The sequence below is a fragment of the Loxodonta africana genome, chromosome 2 (assembly GCF_030014295.1).
Source record: "Loxodonta africana isolate mLoxAfr1 chromosome 2, mLoxAfr1.hap2, whole genome shotgun sequence".
In the NCBI taxonomy this organism is placed as follows: domain Eukaryota; kingdom Metazoa; phylum Chordata; class Mammalia; order Proboscidea; family Elephantidae; genus Loxodonta; species Loxodonta africana.
Window position 1 is genome coordinate 154,461,524 of NC_087343.1, and position 14,973 is coordinate 154,476,496.

At 40.3% G+C, this 14,973-nt stretch overlaps 1 protein-coding gene across 1 annotated transcript in view; it reads right to left on the reverse strand.

Annotated features, from left to right (window-relative positions):
• DIAPH1 (diaphanous related formin 1) overlaps positions 1-14,973 on the reverse strand; it is a 111,144-nt gene that overhangs the window by 54,230 nt on the left and 41,941 nt on the right. Inside the window, exons 2-17 of the mRNA XM_064277435.1 lie at positions 14,553-14,708; positions 12,135-12,236; positions 11,625-11,755; positions 11,340-11,426; positions 10,167-10,230; positions 9,379-9,518; positions 7,872-7,980; positions 7,318-7,428; positions 7,000-7,118; positions 6,197-6,313; positions 5,508-5,623; positions 4,581-4,645; positions 3,698-3,877; positions 2,666-2,811; positions 1,879-2,458; positions 950-1,064 (exon numbers count right to left, since the gene is read on the reverse strand). Coding sequence (XP_064133505.1) covers positions 950-1,064; positions 1,879-2,458; positions 2,666-2,811; positions 3,698-3,877; positions 4,581-4,645; positions 5,508-5,623; positions 6,197-6,313; positions 7,000-7,118; positions 7,318-7,428; positions 7,872-7,980; positions 9,379-9,518; positions 10,167-10,230; positions 11,340-11,426; positions 11,625-11,755; positions 12,135-12,236; positions 14,553-14,708 — 2,338 coding nt within the window. The remainder of the gene's footprint in view (positions 1-949; positions 1,065-1,878; positions 2,459-2,665; positions 2,812-3,697; positions 3,878-4,580; positions 4,646-5,507; positions 5,624-6,196; positions 6,314-6,999; positions 7,119-7,317; positions 7,429-7,871; positions 7,981-9,378; positions 9,519-10,166; positions 10,231-11,339; positions 11,427-11,624; positions 11,756-12,134; positions 12,237-14,552; positions 14,709-14,973) is intronic.

Genomic DNA, 14,973 nt, shown 5'->3' on the forward strand with positions numbered 1-14,973 from the left:
ACAGACCAGTCTTCTAAAATAAGGAAGAATATATGAAGGTGAAGAAGAAAAGCAAGAATTTATATCAAAAAACTTAGACCAGAAGTCAAGATACCCGGATCTGGTCATATGACTTTGGGCAAGCTACGTAAGTGCTCAGAGTCTATATATACTACAGAATGGAGACAGTGCACATCCTGCCTATCTCATGAGGCAGCTTTGCAGGTCAAATAGGGTAGCATATGTTAAAGCACTTTGAAGACTGTCAAATACAACACAAACGTAACATTATTACTTAAGTTGTCCCTCAACAACCAAAGAAAGAACAAGTATATGATAGATTCAACTTAAAATAACTTTCCTTCCAGTTAGTTAACACCACAGTGATTGGTCCTCCTGGACTCCAGAAAGTTAAAAAAAGTAGCAAAACAAAAATCAATCCCCAATCTCTGGTCTCAGTTTTCTAAGAAATTCCTTCACATGTGCTTCATTCCTTTCTAACATTCAGAAGACTTCTGTATTCTTACCTTTGGAAGCTGTAGGAGCCAAGAGCCAGCCAGAAAGGAGAAAGCATCAGATATTGGAGAGAAAGAAAAGAAACAAAAAGAATCACACATGGTTCTCTATAGTCAGTCACTCAGCCACCTGACCTGCTAAGACTCTGTTCAGCCCTTATTAAGCACCCAAGTCTGGAGATGGGCACCTGAGGGCAGTGCCAGAATCCAGTCAAGAGTATCATCAAAATAGCCTGAGCTTCTGTCGCCTTAATCTCGTATCTCCACAAGTTATACTGATATAAAATACCTAGATCCAATAGTTCCCTTTCCCAGCCCCAGTATCCTGGAATAAGAAAACATCTTATTTTCTTCCTAAAGGGAAAACTCATCCCTCTTCCACCCAACATTCCCTTTCCACCTTCTCCTAGAGAAGGGAAGGGAATGGGAAACCCACTTAGAATAAAGGTGCTCACTCTTGGTCTGGGCAGAGAAGGTAAGGGTGAGTTTGGCGAAAAGTTCATTGTTCTCAAAACGGTCCTCCTTCACCTTTGTCCAGAAGCATTCCTGGGAGAGGTCCTCAGCAACGAACTGTGGGGACAGGCAAGGTATTAAGTTACTAAGCTGAGGTCTGTACTTTCCATCCCCGAAAGCTGATTAAGACGTAAAAGAGGTGGCTGGCTAGTTATTAGCAACGTGACACTATAACAAGACCAGCCTGAGATGCAGAGAATAGCTGTACTCTTCATGCTGGGATCAGGAAATGATGTTTCCAGTTTGTTTTTTGGTGATTATTCAAGAACTAGCTTTAAGGCTTTCTTTCACATTTTTCTTTGCTTCTACATTATATTTTTCTCATCAGTTTGGCTAACCGTGCCAAATTTGTTGATTTTATGGACAAACCCCCAAGCCCCTTTATTTTAACTTGGTTTCTGGAAGCAAAAGGCTGACTCAGAATCAAAGGGGTCTCAAGCACATAGTGCGAATGATATTGTGCCATGGAAACATGGCCTGAGTAACTCAGATATTGGAGTAGGAGGTAAATTCATAAATCCATGATTTCAGGACCAGCAATTATCAGTAGTTTGCAGACTGCTAAAATGACTATAATCATCAAACCTGTTACCATGGTACTTACCCTCACAGTAAAAGCAAAAACATTAACTAGTGATAAATTTAGGATTTTTAGCAGAGTACAGCGTTTACAGAGCTCTCAGTGGTGATATTTGGCACATAGGAGATGCCCAATAAATATCTGCTGAATAAACACATGTATGAATGGACTCTGAAGACAGACAGATGTGAGCCATAAGAAAGGGGAAGACTATCCATGTACAAAATAAAGTACGAAACTGAAGTAGTTTTTTTGAGACTTACTGAAGAAGAAATGGACGGAAACTCTCACCTTGGACCAGTTTGGCCTTCGGAGCTGCACTTCTGGCTTATAAAGCTTCTTTGGGGTTAATCCAAATGGCAGAACTGGGGCTGCAGGAACTCCAAATCCAAAGGGTGGAGGTGGAGGCATACCCATTCCAGGTGGAGGTGGGGGAACACCAGGGCCTCCAGGAAAAGGAGGGGGTGGAGGGATTCCAGGACCACCGGGAAGAGGAGGAGGAGGGGGCATTCCTGGTTCTCCAGGCAAGGGAGGAGGAGGTGGGGGGATGCCAGTACTTCCAGGCAAAGGAGGGGGTGGGGGGATGCCCACAACCCCAGGCAAGGGAGGCGGTGGGGGGGGAATGCTAGCACTCCCAGGCAAGGGAGGGGGTGGGGGGACACTAGCACTCCCAGGCAAGGGAGGGGTTGGGGGGACGCTAGCACTCCCAGGCAAGGGAGGGGGTGGGGGGACGCTAGCACTCCCAGGCAAGGGAGGGGGTGGGGGGACGCTAGCACTCCCAGGCAAGGGAGGGGGTGGGGGGACGCTAGCACTCCCAGGCAAGGGAGGGGGTGGGGGGACGCTAGCACTCCCAGGCAAGGGAGGGGGTGGGGGGACGCTAGCACTTCCAGGCAAGGGAGGGGGTGAGGGGATGCTAGCACTCCCAGGCAAGGGAGGGGGTGGGGGGATGCTAGCACTTCCTGGCAAGGGAGAGGGTAAGGAGATCCAAGCATCCCCAGGCAAAGGAGGGCAAGGTGGTGGAGGTGGTGGAGGAAGAGGTATGCTAACCTCTCCTGTTAAAGGAGGGGGTGAGGATGTAATAACAGTGCCAGAGTCACCAGGTAAAGGAGGGGCAGGGGGAATACTAGCACTGCTGGGTACTGGAGGAACTACAGTAACAGCTGCAGCTGACAGAGAAGCCATTTCTTTTTTGGCATCTTCCAGTTCCTTTGACAGCTTAGCAACCTACAGAAGGAAACATCAATGTAAGCACTACTCACTCCACTTCTGGGACTACTGGGGCTCAAAGGGACCTAAGAAATTACTTAATCTAAACCTCTCATTTTACATATGAAGGGACTAAGAGGAGTCAGAGAGATCAGGTGATTCACCCCTCATAATGCTATTTAGTGGCAGGGCTAAAACCAGAATTTAGGCCTCCATGTGTTCAGTTCCTCTTGCTTTGCATTAACAAGACAATTTTAACCTTTACATCGAACTCTCCTTTGGTTAGAAAATGTAAAGGTCAAGTAAATCAAATGTTTTAGTTATACAATTAACATATGTGCTATACAGGTAATTATATAGCCACGTAAGTGGTCAAGTTTTCAAATGTCCAAAAAAACCCAAACCAAACCCGTTCCAAGGAGTAGCTGGTAGACTTGAACTGCCAACCTTCTGGTTTGCAGCTGTAGCTCTTAACCACTGCACCACCAGGGCTCCTCAGATATCACAGACTGTTTAAATATTTACACCTACAGAGAGATTGTGTGGGGATAATCTGTCAAGAGATGACTAAAATAAGCCAAAGTCAGTCGATTTGTGAATGGTTTATTTAATCTTTACTTCTAAATTTATTAGAAGACTATTACCTTTATTTCTGGGTGGTACTGTGAATGACTACTTTGTTTTTTGTTTTTCTGTATTGTCTGAATTTTATATGTATTACCCTCAAAATAGAACAAAATAAACAGTAAATGATTTGAAAAATACGCAATATCTAACGAGATTATCTATTACTAGCTGAACGTTCCCTACGAGTGAGATGACTGACTCTTGTTCTGAGACGCGCTCATTCTGAGGCTGCTGATGGCGCTTAATGATCACTCAGCCTTCTCTGTTCAGACTTTACCTCTCCTGCAAGCTGAGACACCTCTGCTTCCAGGTCCTGTTTCTCTGTGGCAATGTGTTGCTTTTCGGAATCCAATGCTTCCTTTTCTCCTCGAAGGGTCTGGAGCTTCTGCTCAAAGTCACTTTCCATCTTTTTCATTTCCACCTGTAGCTCATGTCGGGCTGTTAACTCTGAGTCCAGCTAAAGGAGGGAGGAATCAGGTTCCCAAAAAGCTCCTCAACTCAGGAAAAAGGACAAGTCTCAGTCCCGGTAATTTACTGTTTTGTGCTAATACTTGATCTATAGAGCTCACTGACCAATATCTCAGGCAATGCCTGGGAAAAAAGAGCAACATGATTTTGACCTTAAAACCATGGTGAAAGGGGAAGGGGACAATTTCCATGGTCTTGCTACTTTTGGAGTTACACAAAAAAAATTGAAGGTTTTAAATACATTTAACCAGGACAGCTATGGCGGTACAGTCCCAATAGTCTTCAGGATTAAGAACCTATCAACCACAATAATAGTCCCTAACAACTGAAGAGAAAAAGAGAACAGGAAACACAGACGTATTCCAGTTCCTACTGTTCTAAGACTAAGACGCCTGAGGTGCTAAGAAAATGTGAGAAAGCTGTCACTATTACATAAGAGTATCATCTGTTTTTCCTTTCTAATAGGGACAACTGTGCAAACCCACCACTAGCTCCTCACGATCAGAGCCACATCCCCTTCTCCACTGAGTAACCTATACTGGAAAGGCTTTCTCCTAGGAACGAGTGTTGAGTGCTGAATGCTTTCAAAATACCGAAGATTATAACTGTCTCACATGTCAGAAAGACCATAATCCTCAGACAAAGAAAGACAGATATACCCCAAATAAACTTTTTTGATGCCTTATACACACCTTTTTTTCCAGCTCTGTAGCTTTGGCTTCAGATTTTTCCACTTTTGTTTTATCAATCATTTGATCTGAAAAGAAGATGAGTTAGTAAGTAAATCTCCTAACTGTTGTTATGGATTGAATTGTGTCCCTCAAAAATACGTGTTGTAAATCCTAACCTCTATGCCTGTGGTTACAATCCCATTTGGGAATGGGTTATCTTTGTTATGTTAGTGAGACAGGATTAGCGTAAGGTTTATCTTAAATCAATCTCTTTTGAGATATAAAAGAGATTAAATAAGCCAGTTAGAAGGAGACATGGGGGGAGATGCCAAGCCACATGAAGACTGCCGAGGAGCAGAGGATCAAAAAGACAAGGACCTTCCTCCAGAGCCAACAAAGAGAGAAAGCCTTCTCCTAGAGCTAGCACCCTGAATTCAGACTTCTAGCGTCCTAACCGACGAGAAGATAAATTTCTGTTTGTTAAAGCCACCCCCTTGTGGTATTTCCATTACAGCAGAACTTGATAACTAAGGCATCTGTCTTCCCCTTTTACTACCCAAACCCTTCAATATAACCAAAGTTCAGTCTTTTGTCCTTCTGGTTATTTTTATTATCCTTCTTAACGTTCTGGACTAGATAAAGAAATGGAACTTTCAATTAAATTCAACATATAATTTCTGAGTATTTCTTAAGTACTAAGGTCTCCATACTGGGTGGCATGAAGAACACCTATGTGTAGTGCTTATGACTCTCTGCAAAATGTGGGATTTACGTATAAATAAAGATCTATATATTCCTAGCACAGACATTGATTATGACCTAAGAAAGAGGAAACGTGAAAACACTTGAGGATTGAAAACATACTGTCTCTGAAATTTTCATCAAAAGAAAGATACAAAATGAAAGACAAACAATTTTTTGAGGGGTCAGTTAAAAAAGTATGCTTACCAATCAACCCCTCAATATCAATCTGGAGGTGCCGGCACTTGAAGTCAGGATCAGCCCCATTCTTGTGCAGAACTATCTGGGAAATACATTCTTCAATCAACTTATAGTACTGTGGTCTATAGAAGAAACAAAACAGGGTTATCAAAGGAAAACCAAGATATAATTTTAAGAACAGTTCAGGATCAAGAAAAATTAACTGCTTTGATAATACCAGAGAGATATGAGGATAATGTTCTGGAAAAGACCTTCCTGTAAACTTAACAGAAGTATCACTGCCATGCTAAGAAATGCCCCCTCTTCCATATCAGCTACCTTATCTATTTCAAATAATCAAAAATTCCTATCCAAAAACTTGAGTTTAATCCTTCCTATGATGGATAGTATTATAGCTGAATCTCTACTTCCAGGTAACCAGAGGGAATTTTAAATTGCCACCTCTCTTTGCCATCATCTTCAAAAAAAGGAAGGGCATCTCAATCTCACCTTATATACCCTCTGACCTTTTCCACAGGGATGCCTTTCAGTTGGATTAAAGGGACACCTGACTACTCCTTTTATATCTGTGACTATACTGAAACCTTACTTTTGGTCTTTGTCTTTTTTTTCCCCCCCTTTATACAGCAATATTTAAGAATTTTTCTATCTCCATTTAGGCTCAAATTAAAAACTTCCCAGGCATTCCATCTTACCGGGCCTCATAGTCATTTCGGACCAAAAGCAAGTGCTGCAGGATGGACAGGAAGTGTGTCTCTGCCTTTGAATCCTTCACTGTGTTTAAGAGGATCTGGAATACTTCACTGAAGTCAGTGGAAAAGCGGAAGGGGCTAAGGAAGGCGTATATTTAGAAACTATTTTAAACAGGTAGCTTACCCAACTCTTGGAGAAGCTAGGGAAAAGTAGTAAGATACTACTTAGACTCTAATAGCTGTTCCTCCTTATAAACATCACCAGAAACTTTAAGGTCTATAAACTTCCTATGGCCAAGGGACCAGTAAGTTGGGTGGGAAAGAGATAGAGAATTCCTAGTACTTAGCTTGAGGGTCAAGCAGCATAGAAATCAAAGATAACTGCCTCTAAGCCACTTGTGGCAAATCCCAATAGATGACCAAATTACTCCCTCTTTCAGTTTCAGGAACACATATAAGAAAGCAAGTTATAACTCTACTCCCTGACTTGTATATGTTCTCCAAAAACCAGTTCTATATCTTAATAAGCAGAGTTATCATGTTCTAGGAGTCTATTCTAACTTTGATGGTTGTTTCCACGTTGAGCAACCCTCAGATCATCTTTACTGATTTCTCTGACCCATGCCAATGTAACTAAGACCAACAGCAATAAACACACTCCTGCCTTACCTACTGAGAAGACACATAGCCTGATGCCCTGCTCAGAGTCATCATTCCTGCCCCCCAGACACTCATTCCATACAGGAATCTGCAACTGAATACAGCAAATGTCTCATTTGTCTTGAACCCAGTCAGTTAAAGGATATTCCATCTCCATGCGAATGTCTTCCAGCCTTCCCTTCAGATCATAGGAATCTTCTTCCCCTTGTTCATCAAACACAGTTAACTGCACTCTCATATCCTCATTGTCAATCTCTCGAAGGTCCTGTCAATGACAAAGAGTGGAAGAGTCAGGGGACCCACAAGCGTCTTATATGGCCAAACCTTTCAACCTAGTTTTTAAATTGAAAACCTGAGTTACCCCAGAGATGTCTGGGGCTATAAGAGCAGGAAGGAACCAACCCAGCCTATAACAGCAGGAAGGAACCAACCCAGCCTTTCTAAGATAAAGTGCTGCATCTCACCTGCAACACCTGATGCAGACCCAAGCGCATCAGTTCACTTCGGATGTGAACTCGGAAGTCAAGTTCTTCAGCTGGTGTGATGAGGGCATTGATCAGCTGTAGACATCCGACCTAATATAAGAGAATTCAACAATTAAGTCAATGCTAATGCCTAGAGATCAAGATTCTCTTCACATGCATTCTGAGGCCTCCAAATATATATAGCAGATGAAGTACAAAAACTACACAAATGACTTTCTACTAGAGTGATGATGACTGGTTTGAGCATAGGTCTAGAGAGTTTAGGGGTCTAAACAATTCTAAGGATTTGACAGTATACTTGATTTTCCTAGCTTGTAAACAGATACCATGCCTTTTTCCATCTTATAATAAGAAAAACAGTTTTCTTTAACTTCTTGGAGAGAAGGTTAATCATGTTCCCTTCAGAACAAATTCTGAAATATAAAACATACAGTTGGGAACCACTCCATGTGTTCTATTAAGAGGCCAAATGAACTTAAAGTCTTTCCATCTTGAATTCTATTCTTGGGCCTAGCTTCAGAGGATATACATGCCTTGAGTGCAATGGAGGTCCCACTTTTTAATCCCTCCAGCAGGGGCTGGAAACGTTCCACCTCATCCATCTCAGCTCTTTCTGTCATTGCCTCCAAAACCCTTTCATTCCTGCCCAAGAGAAAGGAAAAGGAGAGAATTGCCCTGGTGCACAGACAGACATGTGTAACAGGAAGATTACACAAGGGCACAGACCACTCAGGAAACAGAATGTTATCAATGCTTTAAATTTCTCACATTATTCCCCTCATCACCTAGAGTAGGGGACAGAATCTGCTGAAAGCCAAGGACCATCCCTTCAGAAAAATGCACTCCCAAAAGCCCATCCCTAGGTTCCTATGCAGGGATACCAAACTAAGACCCCTGTTCTATGCAGTATAAATTGGTACAACTTTTGGAGGAGCATTTAACAGTGCTAATCAATTTTTAATGAATGTAACATTTGGCTTACTTCTAGAAACCTATCCAACATAAATGCATAAATGTGAAATAATACATGTACAAGGATGTTCATTTTAACGTTATTTTTAATAGTGAAAAATTCTTATCATCTAAAGCAGCGCCAGAATCTGCTGGAAAAAAAAGTCTACCTAGAAGCCTAGCAATCAGTGAATTGTTAATAAATCACAGGACCTACATACTATAGAATGTTGAGTAACTACTAAAAATAATGAGATCTATTAAGTACTGACATAGAAGGATGTTCAAGATCTACTGTTAAATAAAAAGAAACACGTCAAAAATGTGTGGTATGATTCAATTCTGTTAAAGCAAGCCCCTCCACAAAAATAAAAACCTGTACATGTGATTGGTTTTATAGGTATAATCACTTTTCTCAGTTCTAAAATATCTTTTTGGGGTGGCAGAAGATGTCTTAGAATCAAGGAAATGCAATATGTTTGTCTATGCTTAGAAAAAGATCTACGAGGCTGTACCAAGCCAATAACCTCTGCAGAGCAGGATTTAGTGAAGGGTTGAGGCTGTTAAATTTTACTTTATATAAGTCTATATTGTTTGAAGGAGCTTTGGTGGTGCACTGGTTAAGAGCTTGGCTGCTAACCAAAAAAGATCAACAATTCGAATCCACCAGCCACTCTCTGGAAACCCTACGGGGCAGTTCTACTCTGTCCTATAGGGTCGCTATGAGTTGGAATTGACTCGACAGCCAATGGGTTTGGTTTTACATTGTTTGAATTTTTTAAAATAGCATTGTATTACTTCTGAATTAGGAAAAAAAAAAAAAAAAGTAAAAACTACTCAATATAGACAGTAAGGGAGATCTAGGCAATATCCTGCTATACCTCTGATAACCAGTGGTACACTCAGGACAGCCCCCATCACTTAGGAATCTTTTTTAAATATTGAGATTCACGGTGTCCACTTCTGGGAAGAAACACTGTATTACCTAGTACTTAAGACCAAGAGGATACCCAAGCAATTCAATTTTCCTCCAAACTTGAGAAGACGGTAAAGAAAATGGAGAAGAGAGAAATAATTCCAGTCACATACATGTCCTCTGGCTGTGGTAGGATACAAAGAGCAGATAACAGCTTAGCTGCATCAATCATCATGTTGGGGACAGCAGGATCCATGGCTCTGACCAGCAGCAGGATTCCCTCTTCTGTCTCCAGCATCGTCTTGATTCCAAACTGGCAGGACAAGAACAGAGAAGGGAGGCTTAAAGTTCACAGCATCTAACCAGGGACAAGTTTAGGGGTAGAACACTTTGCTTAACTGAAGACAAATGAGCGTGGCAAAATAATTTTCTAGTGGACAGATTATAATTCTATGTCTTCCAAGGATGTTTCTTCTTAATGCCAAAAAAAAACCAAGGGAATAATAAACAGTGGAAGACAGATTTGTACTCAGGGGTAAATAATTGTGGGCTTTTTAAGGAAAATCTTTTAAATACTAAACAGACAAAAAAGAAAATAAGAAGATCCTAAAGTACAAATAGTCTGGAAGGAAAAAAAAAAAACCCCAAGCAGGCAATAAAGCAATTCTCCCAAAAACAATAATTACAGGTCAGGATATTCATGATTTAATAACAGAAAGTATGGAAAGAGAAAGAAAAATTGAGCCTACTCTCTGAAGCAGAAGTTAGAACTGGGGGCGGAAAAAAAAAAAAAAGCCCAAAGAACCATGCATATGTGGCAATGAAAAAACAGTTATGATACTAAACAGGAGAGCTAGACATCTTGAACCTCACATTCTTAGTTCTTTTTATGGGTTTGCCAGTAGAAGAGAAAGAATGGGAGTCAAGATGGGGATTGAAATGAGAACGGTAAAAAGCTCACCTTGTTGTTCATGAAAGCTTTCAAGCAGCGAATGATTTCATGCTTGTTACGGCTATCATAGCTTCTGCAGGTAGAAGCATAATCAGTGAAGTCTTTTTATTCCACACCCCTTTCCCATTTGACTTTTAAGTCTGGCAAACAAGGATCTCAACTAGTAGCTGAGTAAATTCTGGCACATAATACTTTGCTTTTAAACACTGGCGACAAGTATATAGCTGAAGAGTATCCTCACCATCGAAGGCCTTTGGCTAATTCTCTCTCAATCCAAGGATTTCATGTTACATTAAAACCTTTCCTTTAACTCTCTCTAGGTTCCTAAGTGCTAAATTCTAACAGAATAACATCCCATCTATTATCGCTTGCCTAAAAAAAAAAAAAAAAAATTTTTTTTTTTTTTTTTTCACTACATCAAAGGCTACAAGTCTCAGAGGGTATGTGCAGGTGATCAGGCCCTGAATTGTTTCAGAAAGATCCCCAAGAAGTAGAGCAGTCACTTTGGTTCAGGCTGGCTTGAAGGTGGCCTAAGAAAGTCCAAGGTATCATCATAATTATTCCAGCCCTGAAGACTGCTATAAAGCTAGATTTAGATCAAGAAACAGATCAAGTGTATTAAAACACCTCCAAATGCGATATGACCCAGACCAGATCACAGGGCTACTCTGGACTAAATCAAATCCTGTTTCTAGACTGGATAAGAGACTGTGCTGGGAAACCAGTAATCTTTTTTTTTAATTAAAAAAAAAAAAATTGAAACATAAGGTTTATTCTGAGTCGTTATTCTATATGCATATAGACAGACCATTCTGATTCCAGAAAAAAGCATATGGCTTGAAGTAAACCAGTTACAATGAGGCTTATAAAGAGAAGAGGAGGGAGAAGAATAAAAAAAAATCAACCAATGGCTAATTTTTTTTAATACAATTGTATCATGTTTTCACGACAGTGAGAATGGATTACTAGAGACTAGTAACCTTATGTGGCATGTATCTCATGGTATTCACCTTGAAACTGAAGGCTCTTCCTCTAGTCATCCTCATGATAAACCCCATTCCCACCTAACAACACATTCACCTAGACTGTAACTGTCCATTTAACTGCTATTTTCTCCTTCAGAGAAAATAGTAAATCTCTTACTACCGCCACCTAGAAGATGCCAAGACTTGACGTTCTCACCCAGCAGTCTCTTCTTTCTCATCATGGAGTCGTTTAAGGATGTCCAGTAAGGAGGTCAGGCCCTCAGCACCAAATGTTTGTACCCAACTGTAAAGAACACACAAAGTCAATGCAATATCAAATCAAATCAATAAATACTTATTCACCAAAAAAATGTTTATCCTGAAAACTCTTTACTTCAAATCCAGACCATTCCCATACTTCCCTGACTCCTCTGTTCCTCAGTCTTCACCAATAAACTCCGATATTGGGCTCCTACTCTTATTAGTTCCTCAGAATCCTCACCTGACAGGGTTGTTGTTGAGAGAGACACGAAGGGACTCCAAGCAGCTGAGCAGAGGCATATCCCGCAAGCCTGACCTTAGTTCCTGAATGTACATCATGGCAGACCTAGAGCTCTCCTTTTGGCTCATGCCCTAGACAGGAGGCATATAGAGAGATTAGTAAACACTGAGGACTAGTACACATTAGGGATTAGTAAACATAAACTGGGGACTAATGTTAGTCACTACAGTTTAAATAATATCAGGGAAGATATCGATCATACATACCACCAAACTACATGAGACTGAGAATTCCCTACCCCATTCTGCATACATACTTCATGAAGATTAGCCAGGCAGAAAGTACATAAAAATGGTAACTCAAATAAGAGAGTAAAAATGAATAGGCTTACGCAGTAGAATGAAACAGAACGGATTCGGAAATAAAATGTACGAAATTTGCAAAACAGGTCCAAGGGTCTAAGCTAAGGGCACAGTCTCCCATGTCATGGGTACCTGCCCCAGGACTCACAGCCTTGGAGGTGTGCAAGTATTGGGACACCATCTCCCTTTTAATGATAATGTCCTTCTCCCTCAAAGGTTGCTGTTTCTCCTCATTCAGGTTCATATCCAGCTATTAGATGAAAAAAAGAGAAAAACAAAATTGCCTCAAATGCGTTTCAAGTTTTTACTGTAATATTTAGTGTCCTTAGTGAAGAGGAAATACATTAAATGCTTACTGAATAAATACATTTTCCTGATTCCTAGTGATTTAAGCTATTACAGATGATAAAAATTCCTTAGGGATCAATGTGGTTAACATTTTAGTGTAATTTCCTTTACACATTTTTATACATATGTACTGTAACCTTTTTTCTTACAAAAACAGACTCTTAATATAGATAAGGAATTTATTTTGTATTGCTGAAAGAAAAGCACACAATTTTTTCTGTACTGAGGGTGAACCTTAATAACCTCCCTCTCAAGACTGAAGCACTTGATGACCGGCACCATCCAAACACCAGCAAAATCTGTACCAACTCCAGGGCCCAAACACCCATTACCTGTGGTTAACTCAGTCCTATACGAACTCCTTTCCCAAGAAAAAGGAATCGGAAACTCTGTCATAAAGCAAAGGCCCCTCCACAGATATAGCTTGGAGTGTTTTGTTGGGAGAAAGTCTCTGTCTGAGGCTGTGGTAAATATAACCATGTGTCTGGGCCCAGTACCTTAGTGAGCACAAGTTTAGCCCTAAAAAGCCCAGAATATTATTTGAACTTGGGAAAGTATAGGAAAAAAAACCTATGGATATATTCTATTTCTTCTTGGGGGAGGGACTTGAAGGAATCATTGCCTTCAAGTAACAATAATAAAGTTTTTTTCTGACTCAATTCCCGATTTTTTTTTTCCTTTTGCAGATAATTTGAACAGAGAAATTACAAAATGGTAGTCCTCAGTCACCTGACCTCAAGATAAAGTATGTTTAGCTTGGCTAGCTGAATACTTTAAATTTGGGAGACTTCACATAAAAATACAGATTTCTGGCTTTTTTTGAAAAAACAGCAATATCTGGTACTACTGAGCTAGCACTCCCTACTGGAATGCTACAACCTACTGGAACTAAAGTTGTCTACTGAAATGGAGCTGTGGCTGCCCATTCTAACAAAAATGCCAAAAGGCCTTCTTCAATTTACCAGTTTCCTCTACTTTTCTATCATTTTCTATCTAGCTTGTTTAACTTACTTATGCTACCTGGCCGGTCAAAAAGACAACTGAATTTGCAATCCAATGTCAAGAAATTGCCTTGATAGAGAATACTCCTAAACTCTTAACATACCTGGAATGTTAAGAGACAAACTGAATGTTTCAGTGAAAAATAATAATAGTGGCAGTTGAGTATATATTATGTGCAGGCTCTTTATTAAGGGTGTTAGATATATATTACCTTATAAGGTAGGCTGTGTCATTCCTAGTTTACATGAAAGGGTTGCCTAATGTTACAGAGCTAGGTGGTCAGGCTGAGATTTGAACCCAGATCTACTACCTCTAAAGCCCATGCTTTTAATTAAGTTAGGTATGCCACTAATCTCTGTTTGAGTCTGTGACCATATATCCATATAATATACTGGTCTTATGAAACCTTATAAGCATGTACTTAAAACTTCCCAAGACTTATCACTAGTATGTTCTCTTCTTCACTAAGGACGGCGAAGTAAGTCACATTCGTGTACACTTCATTACTCAACTGCCTTCAGCCACAATCTTTAAATGTCTTATAGTGATTATAGTAACAGAATTCTCTTTCTAGACTCATCACTACATAGAGGACCTTGGGCAAATGACGCCTTTCCATTCCTCAATTTCTTCTTTGTGTAGAGCTCACTGTGAATGCTTCAACATTTTTGTGTATTCTGGCTTATCCCAGAGGTAATCTCATGTATCATATGAGTTGGTCCACTCTCCCTGCGTCTTTGCAGCTAAAGTGTTGCTGGTCAGAACATTAACAGGTATGCCCAGCAACATTTTAGCCACAATTTCTAAATGTCTATCCTACTGACACCCTTACACATAGGTAGCAGGATGTATGTGCCAAGAATGTTCATAGCGATACTATATTTAACTATAAAACAATCCAAATACCCATGAAGAGCAGAATAGACAAATAAACTGGTATACTGGAACAATGAACACAATTATTCAAATAAGTTGAAAGAACTTAAGCTCTTTCCCACAACATCAGATATTTCCAGTTTAACACATGGGTTCCAATTTCACGGACAGGTAAATGTATACTTAGTCCCTTAGTTAATAGGATTATTACTAGAAGTTCCCTGGGGAGCCTGGAATTCTTTGTGATGAAGGGCTAGTTAAGGGGGAACATACACAGAAAAGGGCTCACCATGCCCACGAATTCTCTTCCAGGAAGAAGCGTGTTGGGTGGGAAACTTACCAGCATTTGTTCAAAGAGAACTAGCACCTGCTCATCAGAAACATCTTGCAATGACTGTGCTGTGGGATCGTCCCCATACGATGCAGAAGAATTTCTATGAGCAGAATTGGGCTTTTCCTTTTCTTTCTTAATTCTCATGCTGGTAAATCTCTCCAGCTAAGGGAGGGGGGGAGAATACATACACACACATATATATATATAAATTTTTATATATATACATATACACACACACACACATATATATATAGCAGTGATCCATTTTCATTTACATGCAAAAAAAACCATACACCAAATAGCCAACCCTTTAACCTCATACACATGCACGGCCCCTCTAGTTCATGAGCAGTTTAAGACGCTTTGACATGAAAAGGCAAAATCAATCTTTCTCATATCTAATTTAGCGTACTGACTCTTTACTGTC